The sequence below is a fragment of the Chinchilla lanigera genome, unplaced genomic scaffold, assembly GCF_000276665.1.
Source record: "Chinchilla lanigera isolate Chin_1 unplaced genomic scaffold, ChiLan1.0 scaffold00174, whole genome shotgun sequence".
NCBI lineage: Eukaryota > Metazoa > Chordata > Mammalia > Rodentia > Chinchillidae > Chinchilla > Chinchilla lanigera.
The window spans coordinates 204,984-217,255 of NW_004955575.1; the positions used below are offsets into that span (position 1 = coordinate 204,984).

Consider the following 12,272-nt stretch of genomic DNA (forward strand, 5'->3'; position numbering starts at 1 on the left):
GTTTTTTTTTTCCGGTACTGGGAATCGAACTCACGACCTTGCACTTGCCAGGCAGGCGCTGTGCCGCTGAGCTAAATCTCCAGCCCCCAAGTATAATCATTCTTAATAGAAGCTATTTATATCCCACTTCTTTCTCCCTATGAAAAAACCTAGAATGTCATTTTCTACCCTCTACCAGCTTTATGATCCTTGAGGAAGAACACTGGGTTAAATGTCTGCTAAGGATATCTATGCACTTACTTTTCTCTCTTAATTCTTAGGGAGTATCCACCTATCACTTCAGATCAACAGAGACAGTTCTACAAGAGGAAATTTGACAGTGGCCTGCAGGAATACAAGAGCTTACAAGCAGAACTTGATGAAGTCAATAAAGAGCTTTCTCGTTTAGATAAAGAATTGGATGACTATAGAGAAGAAAGTGAAGAGTACATGGTAAACTCAAGCTTGATATTTATGTGTTGCGTAGAATTTGATGTTTCATCTGTGGTATCCTTTATAATGATGTATAAAAATTTTGCTATTAAGCTGGGCATGGTGGCACACACCTGTAATCCCAGCACTCAAGAGGCTGAGGCAGGAGAATAAAGTTTGAGTTTAGCCTGGGCTACGTAGTGAGTTCAAGGCCAGCCTAAACTACATAGCAAGACCCTGCCTCAAAAAAACAAAAACAAAAACTTTTGCTAGTTATCATAAAACTGTAACTTTCCAAATTGTAACTTGTACTAATATAATTGAGAATTATGGGCCGAGGATATAGCTCAGTGGCATAAGCGCCTGCCTGGCAAATGCAAGGTCCTGAGTTTGAATACTGGTTACCACCCCCCAAAACTGAGAATTACAAAGCAGTTGTCTCTTGATGTATATGTATCACTTATTTTAAAGTAGTCACAGTACTTTTCTATTGGTAATAAGCACATCGTTCTTTTATGTAAACAACTCAATAGAGAAGCTGTGCAGATGTACAGGAAAGCATACCGCCCTGAGTCCTCCTGGCAGAAAACTTTGAAAATATGTTATGAAAACCTCCGTGCAGGAGGGTTAGTGCACACAGTCTGCAGCTAAAAGCTTTTCCCTGTGAAAATAGCTGCACAGTTTTCAGTTTTATTGTGCTGTGTTTTACTTATGAGACTCCTGTGCAGGTTGACATTGAAGACCTGCACCCAGGAGTAGCAGTTTTGCAGTTTTGTACTTTTGTCTGCTCCTCTGCCAGAGTGGATGTGTGGACCTGGAGGGTGTGTGTATCTTACCTTTGTGGCAAACCCACCCTGCAGGAGGACATGGACTGCATTCCCCTGGGAGCGCACTAGAGGGAGGCTCCTCGGACCTGCAGCCAGCTACTGCCTGAAAAATGAGCTGCCTCTGATGCACTCTTTCCTCTCACTTCACATGTTTAGTGGAATGTCATATTCATTTCATTAGATACTCTTTGCAGTTTCAATTATGGTGATCTGCTTTTAGTTTTGAAATATTTGTTTCTTTGGTTGCTTATTTATGTGGTTCCTGTATGGTATATGGTATTCTCACAAACCATTTTTTAGTTTACACTTTTTTTTTAGGTGGAGTCTCACTATGTAATCTAGTCTCACTATGTAATCTCACCTATGTAGCCCAGGCTGGCCTCCAATTTACAGTAATCCTCTTGCCTCAGCCTCCTGAGTGCTGGGATTATAGGCATGTGCCACCACACTGGCAACTTTTTTAGTTAACTTTTTGGGAGGTGGAGGGTGGGCTAAGGGTTGAACCAAGCACCTTCACACTAAACTATATCCCCAGCCTTTAAAAAATCTTCTATTTCAAGATAAAGCCTTGCTAAATTTTCCAGGCTGGGCTTGAACATGTGACCCTTCTGCTTCAGCCTCCCATAGTGCTGAGATAACAGCTGTGAATTACCATGCTGGCTTTAGTTAACATTCATTGACCACTTATATATTTGATGATGTGTAAGTGTTGATGTTAGACAAATAAAATCTATGTCTCCTAACGAAGAACTTGTTTTTGTTGTGGGTTGTTTTTTTTTTTTTTTTTTTTGAGGCAGGGTCTCACTATGTAGTGCAGGCTGTCCTTGAACTTGCTTATGTAGGCCGGGCTGGCCTCACACTCAGTTTGAACCAGGCTACCTTGCCTAGCTCAAAAAACTTGTATTCTAAGAGAGACACTGATGTCTGAACAACTTGGACAATATGACTGATGCTGTGTGTTCACATTACATGTAGGAAGCATTATCTAATGCAGTGCATACAGAAGGCATAAAGTTGGCTGAACATGCGGAGATTTTTGGGGAAGCTTCACTGAGCAACGACTATTAAGAATTCTCCAGATAGGCTTTGTGTGCACCTGTAGTCCAAGCTACTGGGGAGGCTGAGGCAGGACAATCATAAGTTCATGGCCATGCTGGACAATTTAATGAGATTGTCTTAACATATAGCTCAGTGGGAGTGCACTCACTTAGCATGGCCTTGGGGTTCAGTCCCCAGCACCACTCCCCCATTACCAGATAGAAGGGACAAAGGGTATGGGATTGCAGCCAAAGGGAAAACATGGTAGAAATCTTGAAGCATTAATGTGCCTAATTTTTTTAAAGGATGATAAACGGTGGGCACAGAGATTAGAAAGGTAGGAAACTCCACAAGTAGAAAGTTAATGGAAGCTGGATGTGGTGGCACATACTTATAATCCCAACACTCTGGCACTCGGGAGGCTAAGGCAGGAAGATCATTGCAAGTTTAAGAACAGCCTGGGCTACAAAGTGAGCTCAAGGCCAGCCTGAACTGCATAGTGAGACCCTGTGTCAAAAAGACAAAAAAAGAAAAGAAAGTGAAGAGCTCAGCCCACTGTTACGGTGGGGTGTAGCCAGATCAGGTCTGTGCTTTGGAATACACTTGTGACATCAGCGTGCACATGGCCTGGCATGGGAGTGAGATAAGAAGTAGCAGAACAATTTGTTACCTGCCTGTATGACTGGAAGGAGAGGTACACCATCAGAAATTGCTCTGAGATGGACTCCTTGAGGCCATCCAGGTGGCCATAGCAGTTTTTTAAGAGCTTTATGACTTCATTTTAATTCCTTATATTTGTACCAGAAGCTGTCATTTTTGCCTCCAAAGTATAACATCAAGATTGTTAGCATGAGGGGGCTGGGGATATAGCTCAGTGGCACAAGCGCCTGCCTGGCAAGCACAGGGTCCTGAGTTCAATCTCCAGTACCACAAAAAAAAAACAAGATTGTTAGCATGGTGGGCCAGGGATTTAGCTCAGCGGCACAGTGCCTGCCTGGCAAATGCGAGGCCTTGAGTTCGATTCCTGGTACCACCCCCCGCAAAAAAAAACAGTGTTAGCATGGTGGTGCATGCCTATAATCCCAGCACTCGAAGGCTGAGGCAAGAGTGTCACTGTGAGTTTCAGACCAATCTGGGCTACATAATGAGTTCAAGGCCACCCTGAACTAGGGAGACTTTGTCTCCAAAACAAAACGAATATTATTTTTAGTGCTCCACTAAATATATTCCCTTGTGTTTCTCATTGATAGGCTGCTGCAGATGAATACAACAGACTGAAGCAAGTTAAGAGGGTAAGTACTGTGGATTGTAAGATTCTTTCAGGGAGAACTTTTCTGTGTTTTTATTTAACCTTTAAGATGGCTATGAATACTTTGTCACACATACACTAATGTAGACAGAATGGCCTATAATTTATTTCCTGTTCACAGCTACAACCTATACTAATGTTCCAAAAAGTATCTTTTTTAGCCTCTTTTTTTTTTTTTTTGAGACAGGGTCTCATTATGTAGTTCAGGCTGATCTTAAACTTACCATGTAATCCACATTGGCCTTGAACTCATGGAGATCTTGTCTCAGGCTCTGGAGTGCTAGGATTATAGGCATGTGCTAACATGCCAGCCAAAAGGTTGTTCTTTTAAAAAATTAAAGTATATTTTCAGAAAAGCACACAAATGAAATTGTACACTCAGTACATTTTCACAACATCACCATACAGCATTTTGCCTGGTACCAAACCAAAAAAAAAATCAATTTCCTGTGTCCTAGCAACCCCCATTCTTCTACTCTCTCCAGATCTTAGAGTTTTCATTTCACATCACAGATGGGTTTTGTTCATCTTGAACTGTGCGTATCAGTGGAATCACATAGCATGTGTTTTGTGTGTGGTTTTTTTGCCTAGCATTATTTTTAAGATCCAGTCACGTTCTGGCATGTAGTTGTTGTTCACATATGTTTATTGGTGTGAAGTGTTGTGTTTTATGAGTAAACACAACTTACTCATCTGTTCTATTGCCAGTGAATGTTTGAGTCCTCAATTTTTGGCTTTTACACAGGATCCAGCATCACACGTTTTTGTAGACATGCACACACTTGGTAGATATATCCTAAGCGGGGTTGCAAGGCCCCTGGTCGTGTGTGTACCTGGCTCAGGACATTCTGCCAGGCAACACCCCAGGGCTGGACCAGCTCACATGCCCTCAGTGTCGGCAACTCCTGATCCTCTTGTTTTTGTGATACTTGTCATGATCAGTCATGATAAAAGATTTTTAAAAGATTACTATATTAAAATTTTTATGAATTACAAACCATCATGATTTGAAATAAAAGTTTTAAAGAGGTGTATGGTAAAATTTCCAGTTTTCCTTATCCCCCACTCACTCACCTTCCCCCATTCACTTCTTTTCTGCTGATTTTTTGTTAGATGCTGTTATCAAAAGGCCAGTAAACTTTCTTGGTAAGCTAGCCAACTTTTAGAAATGAGTGCATCCTTTGTAGAAGATAAGATTGAGCAAAGAGTCAGCTGCCTGTGTGGTGGTCCAGTCAGACACCTTAGTATTTGTTCATTTACACTAAGCAATTCTGTATGACTAATGTTCCCTTTTTGAATTCACCTTTGCCTACTCAGAACTATTTTAATTTGGTGGAATTTATGTGATTCATTTTCCTCTGTCTTTAGTCAGCAGATTACAGAAGTAAGAGGAATTACTGCAAACAGCTGAAGAGCAAATTATCACACATCAAGAAGATGGTCGGGGACTATGATAGACAGAAAACATAAGAGGGCAGATGACACGTTGCTGGAAAAATGAAGGAGTCTCTGTAGTGTTCTAGAAGGCAAATGACTGGACCAGGAAGCCAAAACTTCGTTTTGGTAGCTTTTATATCATCAGTTTCATATCATCAGTATTGAAGCATTTTATAAATAGCTTTTGATATTCAGTTGGGCTGAACACTCCAAGTAAAGATTTTATGGTTTAAACATTGGTTCCTGTATCAAGAACAAAATACTGGGCCAGGCTTTATGCCGCACACTTGTAATCTTGCACTCTAGGAGGCTGAGGCAAGAAGATTGCCAGTTCAAGCCTCGCCTGGGCAACTTGGTGACTTAGTGAGACACGTGTGTGTGTGTGTGTGTGTGTGTGTGTGTGTGTGTGTGTTTGAGATAGGTCTCACTAGTATTCTAGGTTGGCCTTGAACTCGCTGTGTAGCTTGGGTTGGCCTTGAAATCCCAAAGCCTCCTGAAAAAGCAAAGGGCTGGGATGTAACTTAGTGTGAAGGCTCTGAGTTCAGTCCCACATCCTAGGAGAAAAAAGAAGAACAAAGTACTGTTTGAGGTTTTTAAACCTTCACACCCTAGACAATTGCTCTCTTCATACCCAAGTGCTTCTTATCACATAAGCAGTCTTACTAACCCACCCGTAACCCTTCGATGATTTCTTTATAATCATTTCTTTTCGGGTAAGGATACTCCGTCCTTGCAGTTAAGTCTCTCAAATAAAACTGCTTGTTTCAAGCATGCAGTTTTGCTTAAGTCTTTTTTATGACTCTTTATTAATAAAGCCCCTGCCTCTTCTATTTTAGCTACTGTATATACTGAGTTCTACCAGCCTCTCTCTTGATTTTTTTCAGTTACTATATTTAAATGGTTAAAAGAGTGTTTTTGTTTTGTTTTATGTTACCCTGGTAATTGAGATCATGTACAATTAACAAATGTGTGAAATTTAAAGATTGTAAATAATTATTTTTTAAAAATCTAAGTTTAAATTAGTGGTTACAATTTTGTGTATTTTTAAATACTTTTTATCTTTTACGGTTTACATGTGTTTTTTTTGTAATCAACTCAACTTTTTCACTATATCAGTATCTGATTAAATTTATCTTTGAATTATGACTTGAATTATATCTTACAGGAATGTTCAAGTTTTGTAAATGTTTTGTAAGGTATTAAGCCTGGTATTCTCTTTGTATATCTATTTAACATCATTAATATTAAGGTATGTAATACTATACTCAGGAGTTGTCTCTGTTGTTTTAAACTATTTTGGGTGCTGTGCTGATTGGTAATTTCCCAATCCTTTCACTGTAAAAAAGCCTATGTATGAATGCTATCTCATAAAACACCAAATTGTTTTAAAAGGTGCCCTTAAATCTCAATTCTTTTTTGAAGATCAAATTCTTACTAGTAAAGTAAAATTAGCTGGTAATTCTGTACTAATCATGGTGGTTGTGTCCATCTGATTTCTGATTAAGACTGTTTTTTGAGAATCTTTTAAAGAATAATCTTTAGTATGTAATTCAAACATTCTAAAATGTAATTTAATTATTTTCCAAAGATAAACTTTTTTTTTTTAGATGAGGTTTCACTGTGTAGTTCAAGTTGGTCTTCAGCACGCTATGTAGCCCATGCTCGTCTCTAATCCACAGCAGTTCTCAAACTCCACAGCAGTTCTCCTGCCTCAGCCTCCCAAGTGCTGGGATTACCAGCCTGAGCCACAGTGCCTGGCTGTCCAAAGATAAACTTTTAGAGTCTTTTTTTTTGGTACTGGGAATCGAACTCAGAACCTTGAGCTTGCCTGGCAGGAGCTTGTGCCGCTGAGCTATATCCCCAGCCCTCAAAGATAAACTTTTAAATAATGTTCCCATGTAACACTGATTCATTTCTTCAAATTGAAGAAATTCTTAGTTTTCTGTATGCGACACACAACAAAATATATTTTCATAGCTTTTGGATTTACATCAAATGGAGAAAGACTTTTGAAATATCTTCATTGATTTTTTAACTCTATTCTTGGAAGTTTGCCATTGTTCTTACAAAACAGATATTCTGCTGAATGCAGAGAATGAAATCGCAAGGATCATAAGACTAAACTTGTATCATAAAATTGGACTTTGGAGTTTAAAAAATGAGACAGTACATTATCAGATGTGGTACTTACTACTAAAGATCACTTCAGGAGCTGAGATCAAGGCGTTTCTGTTGGTGTTGACATTCACTCGCTGGATACAACTTTGAGAAGCTACTGATCGGATTAGTTTCCTAGTCTGGAAAATAGAAGAATTGGATTCAATTTCAGAGATTAGATTTTCTTCCATCCCTTATCTTCTGTGGTCCTTATGTCTCCATTCTGCTTTCTACTATGAATTTGTTCTAAGGAATTTCTTGTGAAAATATTTAGTCCATCTTTTAAAGTTTCCCTGAATAAAGTAATGCCCTAATCTGTGACTTTGTATTATAAAAGTACGATCAGTATTTTTTTTTATTTTGGGGGGGATGAGTACCAGGAATCAAACTCAGGACCTCAGTCTTGCCAGGCAAGTGCTGCATTGCTGAGCTACATCCCTGGCCCCAGTATTTTCCATTTTATTTTGAAAAATGTAAAGAAATACAGGAAAGTATAAAATGCATGGACCTACTGCCCAGAAAGTTTCGTATGTGCTTTGTATTTCTTGAAATACAGTCTAGTATTTATAGTAAATAGTAATGTGATATTGTACATATATACTCATACATACACACTAGAAACCTCATTTAATCCTTGCAACACTCTTGACGTGTAACCGTGTCTTACTGACATCTTACAGATAGAAACTAATGATTTGATAGATTAAGTGATCCACTGTCGCACTCGCAAATGGCAAACCTGCAGACTGGAATCATGGTCTGTTCAACTGTTAGGTCCTATGCTTCCACTTAGGTAGACTTTGTTAATTAATGGGCTGCATGATGTAAGATCGCTCTGACTGATGTAAATAAAGTATCCTGCTTCAATGTTGAATTCACCTGAAGTACTTTTAATGAACACGAACTGCTTCCTACAAAATATGTGAAAGACCGTAAGACCTGAATGGCTTCTGTGCCTTGTAAAGAAGGGTCAGGCAGAGGGTCACACGTTTGAGCCCAGTTTGGACAACTTAAAAAGGTGTAGGGATGGGCGTGGTGGCGCACGCCTGTAATCCCAGCACTCGGGAGGCTGAGGCAGAAGGATTGAAGTTTGAGACCAGCGTGGGCTACAAAGTGATCTCAAGGCCAGCCTGAACTGCATAGCGAGACCCTGTCTCAAAAAGACAAACTAAAAAATTTTTAAAAAGGGGTACAGATGTGACTCAGTGCAAAGGCCCTGAGTTCGATCCCTTGTATAAAAAGTCATGGACTCAAGGACTCCGGCCTCCTTCGAGGCAGTGGGAATTGGCTCATGCGCATCCTCCTGCTTCTCAACTCTGGACTTTTTCAAAGGCTCAGCTGCAGGTGTCAGGAACCCGAGGGTTCTAAGGCACCAAACTCCAGTTCTGCCTCAAAGGCTCAGCTGCATAATTGGAATTCACACTTGTTCTGGAGGCTGAAGATTCTGTTATACCGCACCCACACCAGCCTGTCTGAAAGGACAAGTAGAACAGATGCAGGACTACATCAGCCAGCGTGTGTTTTACATTGGTAGCATTTTTCCTAATGGGAAAAATGTGCAAAAGTGCTTAACTTAGGGGCTGGGGGTTTAGCTCAGCAGCACAGTTCCTGCCCGGCAAGTGCAAGGTCATGAGTTTAATCCCTAGTACCAGAAAAAATAAAAAACCAAAAGTACTTAACCTGGGCAGGTTTCAGAAAATGTATTAGTATATTGTAATGTCACTTTGGAGTCTGAAAAATAATGTGGATACATAAGCAGGATATTTTTATGTGACTGGAACAAGATGTGGGTATTCCACGTTGTTGCCACAGGACCTGCTTGCTATGTCTTCGTTGTCCTGTTGTTGCTTTGCTCTCTAGCAGTTGCTTGATAGGGGTTATTGGAAGATTACTTATCCTCCCTGGACCTCAATTTTCTGTTATCTTACTGTGAAGGGAAGTGTGAAAAATGTAATGATCTCATGAAGGTAGTATATGAACAGTCCTTTATGTCCAGTTAATCTTACCTTCCCAAAAGTGAAATTAACAAGCTTGCTTTATTTGTTTTAGGCCAGATCTTGCTATATAGTCTAGGTTGGACTGGAACTCATTATGTACCCCAGGCTGGCCTCGAATTTAGGGTGATCCTCCTGCCTCAGCCTCCTGAGCGCTGGGATTACAGGCATACCCCACCACGCCTGGCTGAAACTAACAAATTTTAGCAAACAAATTGTGTTTTTAAAAGTGTATGTTTAGGCTGACTGTGGTGGTAACCTACACTACACAGCAACACACTGTCTCAAAAAAGTGTGTGTTTAACCAGGTGTGGTAGTACATCCAGTAATCCCAGCACTTGGGAGGCTGAGACAGAAGAATCACAAATTCAAGCCCAGTTTAGGCAAGTTGGCAAGACCCTCTTTCAAAAGAAAACATTGAGGATGTGGCTCAGTGCAGAGGCCCTGTTTTAAATCCCAGTACCACTAGGGGGGGAAAATGTGTTTATTTCAGTCCCATATGCAGTTTTCAGTTCTTTTAATGCCAAGTAGGTAAACATTAGGCTTGGCATATGACTATTCCTAGGTGGTAAACAAATGTTTCCAGGGATAGAACAAATAGAATTTAAAAAGATCACGAGCTGACAGTGGTGTATGTTCCTCTAATCCCAGCTCTTTGAAAGCCTGAAGCAGGAGGACCCCAAGTTCCAGCCCAGCTTGGGCAACTTGGTGATCTAGTGAGACCCTACCTAAAAATTTAAAAACCAGCTGGATATGTAGTCCAGTGTAACAGCCCTGTATTCAGTTTCCAGTACCACAAAGTAACATTTACAATTTTCTTAAACCCACTGTAGTAAATTCCAGATCTTAATTGTTTCTCCAGAACTTCTGTTTCCATCGAAAAGTTCTGGAATAGACAAGTCCGTCTCCCCTGGGCTCTCAGGTTACATCCATTGTACTTCAGTTAGATTGTACTGGCTGAGCTGTTGGATTTCCTCAATCTGGATTATGTCCAGCCACAGGCAAAGAATAGACTGTTTCATTCTTTATTGTCATTCCTTAGTTTTACAAACAGAGAAAAGCATGTGGCTAGCTTCGGTATTTCTTTATTCTACCACTTTGGATATGATTAGAATATTGTAATTATGCCAAGATTACCATGGGTTTACACATGCTTTGTTCTGCTACCCTTCCTTTACAGCCCTGTCTAAAATCTGTGCAGGTTACAGTTGGGAAAATTCTTTTTCATCTTTTTTGAGACAGGGTTTCACTATGCACTTCAGGCTGGCCTTGAACTCACAGTGATCCTCCTGCCTCAACCTCCTGAGTGCAAGGATTACAGGTGTGTGCCACCACGCCTGGGAAAATTCTTAATGTGTTAGTCTCCTATTGGAAAAGATGCTTCAAATTTGTTGGAAGACTCCTCTAACCATTTCATGGGTTTTGTTAAAAAAAAAAAAAAAAAAAGTCTTCCCTGACTGGGAAGATAACAAACGGCTTGGAGTTACAAGTCTTTGTCACATGGGCATGCACTCTCTCTTGGAATAGGATGGCCGATTACAGTGCAAGGAAGAAAGGGAAAAGGCGGGGAAACAGGGAAAGTGTATAGGGAAGAGAAAGAAAGAAAAGGAAAAATTGTGGAGATACCTGTCCTGGACAAGGGTGAAAGGTGAAAGGTGTTGGGGAGGCAAAGCCAGAAGGTTCCTGGCACCAGGAAATAATCAGCAAGGCTAATTTCTTCCTTTCCCCGACCTTTTTTTGTGTTTTTGAGACAGGGTCTCGCTATGCAGTTCAGGCTGGCCTTGAGCTCACTTTGTAGCCCTGGCTGGTCTCCAACTTGCAGTGATCCTCCTGCCTCAGCCTCGGGAGTGCTGAGGTTATAGGCGTGTGCCACCATGCCTCTCCACCACGCCTGGCTTCCCCCTTTAAAACTTGTGACTACCAAGACATGCAAACTAAACTGCTGCCAAGCCCAGTGTGGTAGGTGGAGCCATCTCTGTTTTACAGATTGGCCCCCAAGCTTAGGCTGTGACAGCTTGCGGCCCACAGCTGGCATCAGAGCCTGATCCAATGTATTTATGTGTTTGCTGTGGCATTAGAGATTGACCCCATGGACTTAAGTCAGGATCTCTGTTGCCCAGGTTGGGTTTGAACTTGCAATCCTCCTGCCTTGGTCTCCTAGAGTGTGGCGATTATGCTTCCATGCTGGGCCAGACCCTGATTTTAAATCCAGGTCTGTTCTTTCCAGTAAATGCGGGATACCCTCTGGCAACATTTTTGATGGAGGCCTGATGCATATGGGGAACATTTTGGTACCAACAAAGCCAAGTAAGCAACGGAGGGATGTGTCGATGGGGGAGAAAGAAGTCCTAGCTCCCGCAGCTCCTTTCTACCATCTCCCTCCCGGTCCTAACCCTTTCCTGAGCCTCTGGGGCCGCCCTGCCTCTCCCCTTCCCAAAGTGGGAATGTTAGTAACTCCCCCGTGTTAGCAGGCGTCGCAGCTTGCCCGAAGCTGAACTGATCTGACCCACCCACCACCCTCGCGGTTGCACCACGCCCTTCCAGCTGCTCAGCTAAAATTTCTGGTTCTTTTCTCATAAGACACACCGGCCCCATTGACCGGATTTGGAGTCCAATCGCCTCACCAGCTGCACTGCTTTCAACTGTCACATGCTCACCCACGAGTCCCCCCTCCACACCAAAGTGCTTCTGCCTCAGCGCCAGCGCCACTGCACTCCCAGCACCTCTGCCTGAGAGCTCTTCCCCGAGGTAGGGGTGTGGTGAGCGGCTCCTCGCTGGACTAAGCGCGCCGCTCGGCTTGGCTGCAGCGAACTCAGCTCGGACGGCGCTGCTCCTCTGCGCCGCGCTCTGGCAGCCGCGGCCCGCAGCAGCCGGAACGTTTCGCCGCGGTCGCAGCGCGCGGCGGAATAGCTTCGGCGGCGCGCTTCGAGTCGGCCGGCGCTTCCGGCAGAGAGTTGCTCGCGTCAGGCCGGTGAGTCCGCGCGTGGAGCGAGGCCTGCGCCGTGCCAGGCGGGCGGGAGGGCGGGCGAGACGCCTAGGAGGCTGTCGGGCGGAGGACCCAACCGAACCGTCCGGCTGGCCCTGCGGGGAAGGACGGCG

At 42.5% G+C, this 12,272-nt stretch overlaps 2 protein-coding genes across 3 annotated transcripts in view; both read left to right on the top strand.

The window, feature by feature from the left end:
* The window catches only part of Ocln (occludin), a 46,734-nt gene extending 41,338 nt beyond the window's left edge, over positions 1-5,396 (top strand). Inside the window, exons 7-9 of the mRNA XM_005413920.2 lie at positions 261-432; positions 3,527-3,568; positions 4,954-5,396. Of these exons, the coding sequence (XP_005413977.1) occupies positions 261-432; positions 3,527-3,568; positions 4,954-5,055 (316 nt within the window). The 3' untranslated portion in view covers positions 5,056-5,396. The remainder of the gene's footprint in view (positions 1-260; positions 433-3,526; positions 3,569-4,953) is intronic.
* A 6,500-nt stretch (positions 5,397-11,896) lies between these two features.
* Positions 11,897-12,272, top strand: part of LOC102025409 (general transcription factor IIH subunit 2) — a 32,813-nt gene continuing 32,437 nt past the window's right edge. For both annotated transcript variants that reach the window (XM_005413918.2, XM_005413919.2), the window contains exon 1: positions 11,897-12,144. The gene's annotated coding sequence lies outside the window, so the exon portion shown is untranslated. The remainder of the gene's footprint in view (positions 12,145-12,272) is intronic.